General features: G+C 35.1%; 1 protein-coding gene across 1 annotated transcript; it reads right to left on the bottom strand.

The window, feature by feature from the left end:
* Positions 1-2325: 2325 nt before the first annotated feature.
* LOC113228830 (protein arginine methyltransferase NDUFAF7 homolog, mitochondrial) lies at positions 2326-10169 on the bottom strand. The gene is made up of 6 exons (XM_026462234.1): positions 9750-10169; positions 9161-9301; positions 4955-5074; positions 4625-4885; positions 3566-3757; positions 2326-2984 (listed from the first exon to the last, which is right to left on the bottom strand). Exons 1-6 carry the CDS (start codon positions 10167-10169, stop codon positions 2754-2756), a joined length of 1365 nt encoding a protein of 454 aa, XP_026318019.1. The 3' UTR covers positions 2326-2753.
* Positions 10170-10862: the final 693 nt, after the last annotated feature.

The following is a 10862-nucleotide window of genomic DNA, read 5'->3' as shown; positions in this document are numbered from 1 at the left end:
TAAACTGGGATATCCACTATCTCCCACAAGTAGTCCAGTATGATATCTCTCTCTATAGGTATTTCATATTTATTGATGAGAGTTGGAAAATCCTGCTATCATGAGTACTGCCAGCCCATCTTGCAACTATGTCTAAAAATTGTCCCTCTGGTTTTGCAATAGCCTGTAAAATCATGTACAATTTTATTGATATAAAGAATTGAGTAACTAGGTACTTCAAAAACATCTTGTAAGATTTTCTACTTGTAGATAAATAAATGATGTAAGAGTACCTGCACATTAATTGAGAAGTACGATTTTCTATTTCTGTAAGCCTCATGGTGCTGGACTCCTGGTGTGTGCACTATTTTAACGTGAGTGCAATCGATGGCTCTGTCAATATTATTGAATCCAGGCAAGCCTCTATAATGCCCTAACCTTTTGAATGTATGCCTTAAATTTTGTAGTTCATCTTACACATTTACCAGAGTAAATATGTAAGATTATTAAGTATAACCTATATTATGAGATATATATATCTTTCTAATTCGTAGATAGAACTGCTGGTCTTGGCCATAGCTAGTAACCTTCCGCCTGCACGAGTTAGGTACAGTACTGCTGAACCAAGTAGATTCATGAAAATGACTAATAACGATATTAAGGCGAACCCACGAAGGAGAAATTCGAAAAACTGTTTTGCTATACGGTCTCATTCGATCATATAAAATCCTGAAAATAAGCTTAAATTAAAGTCTAAAACGAATTATTGAAGAATAAAATATTTAACTTTGCACAATTTTTATATGGAGATATTTCTCTTTAAATACTACAGAGAACTGGCTAAATTTTGGTTTTCAGCACTATTGTTATTAAATTCACATTTAATCCAATATATAAACTAAAAAATATTTTTATGTTCGTATAGTTGTAATTTTATAATCTTCGCGTAAACGGACTAAAGTGGGACTTAGCAATCTCGTAGCAAAATCTTAGAATGACTTTATTCCAAATGTACGTATCACTGAAATTAATTGAACACCTTTAAAATTATTGCGTCTAATTCACGACTTTCTAGGTGCAATTAGATTAAAGCTGAGAATTCTCGAGATTCAGAAATTGTGCCACTGGAATAAGTTTATTCCTGTGTAGACAGTAAGACATGGTAAAACTATCGAGTCAAACCAAAATACTGCAAGTTCCCCTATAATGTCTTGTAATTTCTCAAGAATCTTTTGGCTTTTATCAAGGCAAATCAAAGATAATTCGTTTTTAATGGACATAGCTTATTTGGGATAGTCAATTTAAGTGGTTAGATATAATTGTTTAATATAGGTACAAAGTTAAATGTATCTTACAAGTTATTAAATTGAAAAATTACACTGCGGACCGAAGAATTAATATTTTTGCGACAAGTCTTAAAAAGTCGATTATGGTATGGTCACACTAGAATAATGGCCGCATTTGAGTTGAGTGTGTGCGTTATTATTATTATTATTATTGACACTGGGCCTTCGGCAGACTACTTTGCCCTGCCAAAACGACGCAGTCCACTCGCCGTTTACACCAAGTCGTCTACCTACCGCACTCGGAAGACTACTTCGCCTTATCGAAGGCGACGCAGTCGACATGCTGTTTACACTGAGTGGTCTGTCGGTATCGCTGACAAAGTTCCTAAATAATAGGCCAAAACTTCCCCACATAATTATCTCGGAAAAAAACTTATATTATTATTATTTTTTAATTCGGTCATTGTTTTTTGCCACATCAACGCATACAACAAGCAAAAAACTATTTATAAATTTGGGAACGCATCGCACACTTGTTTCTATACAAACGAGTAATGCAAAATATCAATAATGTATGATCGTAATTCATATTTTTTACTAATTACCAAATATAATTGTAAGTCAATGTTACCAAATTAAAAAAAAATTAAAAACGAAATTATCGATATATTAGCTATGGTTACATTAATAGATGTAACATGTATAAAATTCGCTCTGGACCTTTTGGAGGGAAAAGTGTCGTTTTTATTTTGACTTTCAATTATTTTGTGCAATCTAGTTTAAAGTGGAATAGGATAGTGCTATTGTGCCTTAATCGAAGATTAAAACGCGAAATTATACGAATCTCGGACTAAAATACCCGTATCGGCCCGTTTTAAGGAATCCCGAGTCAATCCAAGCACGCCGCCTCAAATTGCCTATCCTCTTTGTGGCGGCCATATTTACAGAAACATAATTAAACTTCATGTTTAGGCTGATGGCTTTGCCAATGCCTTAATAAAAAAAAAAAAAAAAAAATAATAACATGTATAAATTCCGCATTAGTCCAATCCCCACAGTTTACGGAATTCACCACAAATTGGCAACTTTGCCCAGCATGCGCGGCCACAGACACCGTTCGGCCGACTGTCGTCGCTAGTCGAAGACGTGAAAAAGACTGTGAGACCGTGTCGCCCGTAGCGTTTACACCTAGTCGCTTCGGTCAACTTCGGCTGCGAACTACGGTCGTTAGCGTTTACACCTATGTAGTCGCTTCGGTCAATTTCGGCTGCGAACTACGGTCGTTAGATGACTAAATAATTTTAATATCGGGGAGCTTGCCGCCTACGGCGAACAAGCGACAGCGGTTGCCTGTCGACCTGGTGTAAAGTGCGCCACAATATAAATGCGCCACAATTTTTTATATAATTGAAATGAAACATAATAAACAAATTTAGTACAATACAATGTTCTACAATTAACAGTAATAACTATGGTATTAGTATATAATTAAGTCGTAGCCGCCGGTTCAATGGCCGAATCTTCTTTCAGTTTCAGAAATGGGGGAACATAATCTGAGAATCCAAGTGGTGGATGTTTCTCTAATATCTCCCCTGCTGCTGAAGGATAAAACGCCATGAATTTGAATCTATCGCCCATTTTGTTAGGGTCTACCATCATTTTATAACCTCCTTTAATTTTTTCTCTCTCTATATCATCATTTGCGTTATCCATTAAAACCTGGAATCAGATGAATGATAAAAAGGAGATTCAAAGCTCCGCTCATAATTGATGAAAAGTATTTGTTACGAAATAAAACTGTTACGACATATTAATAAAATAAAAAAAGAGAAAAGAAACATTAAATATTAACTGGTCATTTATAAAATGATACAAAGCAGTTGTTAAAGACTAAGGGTCGCATTCTAGAACTCTACTCAATGCTCAAGTCAGGGTTGCACTGGAAACACAAGTACTGGAAATACGACCCTAATGGCAGGGACTTGAGTATGATTTCGAGTGCTATAAACCATACTCAAATCCTGTTTAGAGCATTGAGTAGAGTTCTAGAATACGGCCCTTAATAACTTGAGTTTTATACATTACATTAAAATTCAGCTAGACTGTAAAGATGTGTGTAAGTTGATACAAAACAGCATAGTTTCAATTTATAAAATAGTAAATGAAAGAATCCATTTAATTGTAAAATCGAAGACCTTCTAATTAATAAATGACGTTCTATTTTCAATAAAAAAAATAAACATTTATTTGTGTAACTCTATCGCATTGGTTAAATATTAAATTAATTATTTAGTTCTCACCTGTAACCTAGCTTCAGCCTGACATCTCTGTAAGAAAAGCCGTTGCTTAACAGGACCTAGTACGATTGCATAGTTATCTGCTTTGGGTGTTTTCGATGCAGCTATTCGGATCTGAGTGAAGTCCACATCAGCTGTTAGATCACATTGGCCTGGTAATTCTAGGGGGTCTACCACTTTATGCTTATGGAAAGCCTGTAGGATTAGAAAGTAATATTAAGATAGTTATTATACTGCCGGAAAGCATTAGGTTGAGGATGAGCTACATGATGGACTGTCTGTGCGAGCGACTGCATATCACGAACTAGGTTCGTGTTCTGATTGATCGAGACGTTTTTAGCCACTAGGCGGATACATGTATAGTCTCCATCTCCCTTTCTATATAAAAAGTCTATTTTAGTTCAGTATCCTATTGAGATCACAGAAGATAAACTCTATAAATTGCCTTACGCGAAATTAATATACGACTATAACGATTACCTGGTGTTCAGAGGCACAATAAAATCGATAAAAAGAGAAAAAAGGAGTAGTTTTATTGTTGAAACCCACATTTTTAATTTTGAAAATTCGGCTAAAAACATTATATGTATAAATTCAACTTCAGTCTTCTATGATTGAATGAAATGTATTTATAAGGGAAGTCAACCAACAATGTGACGTCACTGACGTCTATCATATTTAACTTTTGTCATAGTAGTGAAGATAACTTGTCTACCAGTCTGTGTCCCGCAATACAAGGTTCGAGTTTTGTGTGGGGTCCGTTATTAATTTATGCTTCTTCTTACTTTTTCTACGTACTTTTACTCACTTATTTTGTTAAGTCTTAAGCAATAGCAAAATTTTGTTTTGGAAATAATCTTTGTCATTTTAAACTAAGATGTGAACATGCAAAGTAAATTATATACTGAGCTTTACTTATTGGATCTTGAAGAGTAGTGTTGTAAGTGTCATAGGATTTATTACATGTTAACTGCAAAGGGAGACGTGCTGTCTTACTTGTTTTGTGTTGACAAATAATGTATTTTGTTATGAAAATAAAGATCAACAAAGAGTAAACCATACCCTGAAAGTGTCCCCTTTCTCTCCTTCATGTCCATAATCAGCTATAAGTGCTATTCCTCCATGAGCATCGACCCTTGTTGCCAACTGCCTGGCTATACCCAAAGTTCTAGGACTGATCTCCAATGCAGTACGTTCACCCGTGTCTAAAGGTGGTCTTATAAGGGTCTTAGCAGACACGGTCATATCTGTTGATATCCTATATCGCAGTTTGCCATCTTTATCAAAGTCAATTAGAACTTCTCTCCAACCATTGTCAGTTTTCTATACATGAAGGAAGGAATGTTACAAAAATAAAACACAATTAATTTTGATTGAGCGAGATATACTTACCTCAAATTTATGTATAGGCATGACATCAAAGAACTCATGAGCAATATACCAAGAGAATTCCGTAGGTACTTTTTTGAGATCATTATACCAGTATACCTTGATACCACTAACTGTTTCACCCTGAAAAACAAACAAATTGATTTTGTAAAACAGAGTATTTATTGTTGAATAAAAGTTAAAAAATCTCTTCTTGGGTACATTATGTGATAAGTGGGTAATGTGGTTTAGATGAAAGAACTTTTCTTTTTACTTCATCCTGCAATCATCCTTGTTGGTTATAGACAGATGGGTTGTTGCATCATAATGGAAAGGGTGCTGCCATAGTTTAATAAAACAAGTATGGTAACTCCATACAAATGTAGCGGCATGGCTTGTATGTATGCACACCCACCGAGTGCCGTGTATGAACAGACACATTTACATAATCTCACAATGCACTTGTGTTGCATAACACTGGTCGTAACCGTACCAACGCGCGTTTGATTATTTTGCGAATGTACATGCCACGCGGCGGTTGCGCACACTTATAAGCCGCACTGTTATACTGTACGGAGTTATCATACTTCTCTTATTTTACTTTGTTATTACTCTCAGTGGAGTCCAGCCCTATTGATTGTATAGTCAAATATTTTGCTGGCTATTTTTCGTGGTAAAAAATGTTATGCATTCGAGCTACTAGCCCAGTGGGGCTAGCACGACAGGGCGCGACTGAAGCGAGAAACGACATAGAAGCGCAAGATATTGGTACGTCGAGATCCGTTAGCACGACGGTGCTTGTCGCGTCGCATTTATTTGTCATTGCACCATTCGTCTGGCGGTTGATAGCTGCGCTGTGCGTAACACGATTGTTTATTAAGAGCCAAATATCTCGCATTTAAACGTCAAAGTGCGAGATATTTGTCTTCGAGGCTTATGGTGCGCAACAGAGGAATAAAAGTTAATATTTTTGTTCTTATCAATGTATTACTAGAAAAAATATTATTTCTACTTAAATATTGTTACGGGTGGGAGTTCTAAATAAAAAAAATAACTACCCTTGTAAACAAATTTATTTGGGCGCGGTTCGTTTAAAACCCAAAGGTGCAGTGTATACTGCACTTTTTGCCTTCCAACAACCAGCAGCTGGTACTCCCCTGGCTGTTCCGCCGAAGTGACGTCCAGGGTTGGATGAACCAGAACACGACAAACAGAACAGAACAGAACAAAGACGCGTGATGCGAATGAAGCTTCATACTTGTCATTTAATTTTGTCGAATATTACTTATTTGAGAGTAATAGTTTCGGACGGAGATCGAGAGCTAGACCCCCAGGACTGGATCCGTCCGCCGAAATGAAGTCCGGGATGCGGGTTGACAGCCGTCCGCCGAATAGACGTCCGGGGTACGGTGTCGATCTCTGGGCTCAGGCCAGCCGACGCGGAGAATGGTAACAACAGTATCGGGAACCTCGGACCCTGGAATACCCATTGATCCAGTTAGCAATTGTCCACGGTTTGCTCCCCTGACTGTGACAACGGCAGTTAACGAAGAAGTGGGAAAAGCACAAAAAACCGTTACGACTACAATTTAAATAAGCGTTATATTATAGAAATCATAATAGGCAAAGGAAAGTTAGTTAGTGTTCAACACTTACCAAACAAGTGGGTTTAAAAACACTAAAGATTTAATGACTTTCAATTACAAAAAAAATGTATTTCGCGAAGACCGCATATGAAAACGCTATTATTAGAGAAATGCGCGTGCGTCCCTCGCTAGGATAGATTTCGGAGTGCGCCGTCGTCCAAGCGGCATTTGCCTGATACCCCACAAGTAGGGCGAGGAACCGGACCAGATGTCGCCTATAAAAAATGGCTCGTGCGCATTCCTCGCTCGATATTCCTAACTATACGCTTCACGCTGGACACGGGACTCTTCCAGATACATTTTTTAACAATAAATAAAACAAATAAAATAATTATTAATTTACAACGTTATATACTTTAATTATTCTTTTCTCTTATTCTTACTCTATTTATAATATTATTTTTACTGATATTCATTTACACCTATCGCTCTTTTCTTTCTTCAGTGATAATAATTATTGTAAGTATATGTATTTTGGAGTGGAGTGGATGAGGCGAAGGATGTTTGTCAGGTATATAGCAGGTGGAGGTCCATAGTCTCTGCCTACCCCGATAGAAAATAAGCGTGATAATATGTATGTATGTATTTTTTTATTTATTTGAGTATTATATGTCTATTAGAGCAAGAACAATATTTGTAATAAATTCGTATTCAATCGCAGTTTTTGCGCCCTCAAATAATGATTACCTTTAAGTTTATCCTGTAACCCGAAAGTTGCCTTGAAGAATCTTAAAAATAAGGCAGCTTGTTGCACCCGTCTTTTGGTTTTTTAATGTATTTTGTTCTTGTGTGCAATAAAGAATATTTGTATTATGTTTAATAAAAATAACTTTATAAAAAAAAGGATGGAAATAGAAAACAGTTAGAATATAATACCATGACTTGTATCAGACTTAAATGAGTATTAGTGAAAATACGTAAATATAATTCTACAAGTGGTTAAATAATAGTACAGCTTTGATAAATCAATTTATTTTCATACAGGTAACTAACAATTAAAGGTTTTGAGATAAATAATCACTAATTAAAGTGATCAGTGTTATTACCTAAGTAAAGAGGATTAATCCACAGTGAAAAAATGGTTATTATCATACAAGTAGTATTTTTTAAAATCTCTGGATCAGGTATACACGAGGGCCATCATCTTCTGATTCAGAGTCCAGTTGACTTCCAAACTGTACCTCAATTTCATTTATTTCTGTTATGTCCGATGATAAATATTAAGTGATAAGCAAACTCTGCCACGCCATGACTAAAAAATAAAGAATACTTATTAAAAACAGTACAACCTGTTGTATGTATGTAAGTATGTATGTATGTGAATAACATGTATACATTCTACCAACTGTTCAGATGCATTTTTGCATATACCTTATAATGAATAACATAAGACATGTTTATACACATTTTTGACCAAGGTTAGGTAAGTTGGTAGGTTGTATACATGTTAGTGCCCTTGAATTTGCCTATAACAGCCAACAAGTTGAAATTTTGTATGAACTTCATGTAAATAATAATAAGGAAACAGGTACTTCCTATTTCTTCCATGAATCTGTAACATCACAGAACTGACGAAATCTTTTATCTCCTGGCTGTTCCATGATTGAAGTAATGAAACAAATTTGTCTTGTCTTTTACATAGAATTTTTAGGAAATACTACTTATGTGCTTCTACTTCACCACACTTTTGTTTCTCTCTGGTTTCAGTTTTTGGCTAGCAATCGCTGCAAGCGGAGACATTCAGCTTTCATCTTCAGGCACGACATGCAGTCCATCAAGTTTTATTAAATTTATTACTTCATACACTGAAATTGTATAAAGTATGAGTACATTAATTACATAGTAAATAACACTAAGATAAACTAGGTGCATATAATTGTATTCTACGGTAAACACAAGTAATGTAAATATGCTATCACAAACATAATGAAAATACATTCTTCGATTGCAGTAAAATTTACTTTTAAAATTTTATTATGTATTTTGTAAATGATTTTCTGTTTTGTTGAAACAAGTTAGTATATATAATACAATTTGTTTGAAAATAATGAACGAGTAAAATTCAACAAATGACAATTATATAACTACCGAAAGTGGTAAGATAAGCAAAATTAATTCAATAAAAACTTACGTTTTTCCCAATTAGCGCCATGTTGATTCAAAATAACCCAGAATTTTAACAGATGTGACGTCATTGTGTTTTCTAATTCACTCAATGAACGAATAAAATGGTGTATCTCTATTACTGATTCGGTTTTATCACACAAGAATACAACGCAAGTTGAATATTTTTTATGTAAATAGTAACACATACTATGTCGCCCTCAACTGCATCTACTCTTGGAGCCTACGTTTGGCATGTCAAGTCATGCTACATACAACGAGAAAATAACAACTGCGAGAGAGTTTTATCATCTCGCATGTCGCGTCGCACCTGTTCACAGCGGTCTAGCCCTACAGAGTTGTATAGCATGCGACCAAATTGGCTATTGTATTGTATGAATTAATTTAAAGTTTGCACGAATTATATTATACAACATGTGACTGAAACTGAGTGTATATAATAAAACAAAAAAATTATTACCTCATGATAATAAGGGCAGTCAATTGAAGTTACGTTATGTTTAAAACATAGTTGCTGGGCCTGCATTTCTACCATTGTGTCAGATATTTCAACCAAGTGGAGACTTACTTCTGACGGATGATATCCTATTCGGTGCAGAACCTGCAATTTTATTTAAACATTCAAATAAGAGACAAAACATTCAGAAAATCTTGGGAAATCCGAGAAATGCTTGGCAATGTTAGATGAAGTTAAAAATTAATGGATAAAATTGTTACACATACCAGGGTGACAGATAGATAAGATTTCTAGAGCAGCTTGAGTTATAAGCATGAGAGTCAGCTGCAGAATACCAACACGCAAATTAAAAGTTATGTTACAAGACATAAATACAAAAAGGTGTAAAATGCAATGTATTCAGTATAATAGGAAAATAATTCTAAATAGAATGTTTAAGTAGTAAAACAGATAAGGAAAATCTGCATACCAGCAAAGCAACGTAGTTACGATATGTTAAAGAAGTGTAATTTTTAAAAAGTCAAAAAGAGAACTTCGAATATCATATGAATAATATATAATGAAGCAAAGAACTGTAAAGAATAATCATAACCCTCAACATGTCCCACAATAAAGTTCCTTTCCCAGGCCCGAGCTCCACAATCTGCAAGGGTTTTCCAGGATACATTTTCAGCGTCTCCACGTAGAACCAAATCGCCACAATTTCTCCAAAAAGCTGACTGATTTCGGGCGAGGTTATAAAGTCTCCTGATTCTCCAATTGTTTCCTTCCTCATGTAATACCCTTCTGTAGGGTTTGTTATAATAATATGCATGTATTCAGCCACCGTAAGAGGCCCGTTTAACTTAATTTTCTCTTTTAAAATATCCATCAAATTTGGCAGAGACTCTAGCGCCGGCATTTTCATTTTTTCCGGGTCAGGACGTTTTATTGCTTTGTAACTTTTGTATCTACAAACAACTGCGGGCCGTATAATGTTATTGCAAATACGAAATAAATATCGAGAATTCATGTTTTATTATATAATGTAAATAGTATAGTGACTTATTTAAATTCTCCATTAAGTCATCATGACATTGACAAGGGAAAAGTTATTAGTGAAGCAAGAAGCAGGTCTAGTTCGATGTAAAATACCGATTTTTAATAATATCGACCTAGTAATCACGTAACATAAATTGTTTTCTACACTCAGTGAGCATACATTCTATACTTATCAAATAAAATCCAATGTTTTCCAACTATTTAACTAAAAACGTCCTTGACTTTACATCATTGTAATTACGACATTCCCATATGAAAAAGGTCAAAAAATAAATATATTTAAAATCTAGAGCCAAAAATATTTTGATGACAAGCTGAGACAAAACCTTTATTGATTTGGTGGAATGTTACGTTCAATTTAAGATAAAATAAGCACCTCTTCACAATTATTTCTCTTCAATCCAGACTCACGTAGAGTTTGCTTAGAGCAAATTGATGTAAGTGTGTCCGGCCGGATTAGAACCGACGTCTTCCAGCTTACCGTGCCACCATGGTGCCACCTTACCGTGCCAGACACCAACTAAGCAAACTAGTGGAATAATTTCACAAAAAAATAATTGAATATCAATTCAATAAAAATTTTTAATAATGTTATGTCATACAGTCAATTCGGGTAACTTTGAATCGAGGTGTAACTTTGAACGTAGTTGCGTAAAAGATTTAA

This window comes from Hyposmocoma kahamanoa, unplaced genomic scaffold (assembly GCF_003589595.1).
Source record: "Hyposmocoma kahamanoa isolate Upper Pololo Valley unplaced genomic scaffold, ASM358959v1 244, whole genome shotgun sequence".
NCBI classification, from domain to species: Eukaryota; Metazoa; Arthropoda; class Insecta; order Lepidoptera; family Cosmopterigidae; genus Hyposmocoma; species Hyposmocoma kahamanoa.
This window is presented reverse-complemented; position numbering and strand designations above follow the sequence as displayed.

Bases quoted from the DNA above. Each gene is read 5' to 3' on its own strand.
- LOC113228830 (XM_026462234.1), bottom strand. From the start codon at position 10,169: ATGAATTCTCGATATTTATTTCGTATTTGCAATAACATTATACGGCCC. The intron at 4,886-4,954 runs GTAAGTATATCT...CTTCATGTATAG, and splicing joins TGCCTATACATAAATTTGAG to AAAACTGACAATGGTTGGAG. The intron at 2,985-3,565 runs GTGAGAACTAAA...ATCTGATTCCAG, and splicing joins AGGCTGAAGCTAGGTTACAG to GTTTTAATGGATAACGCAAA.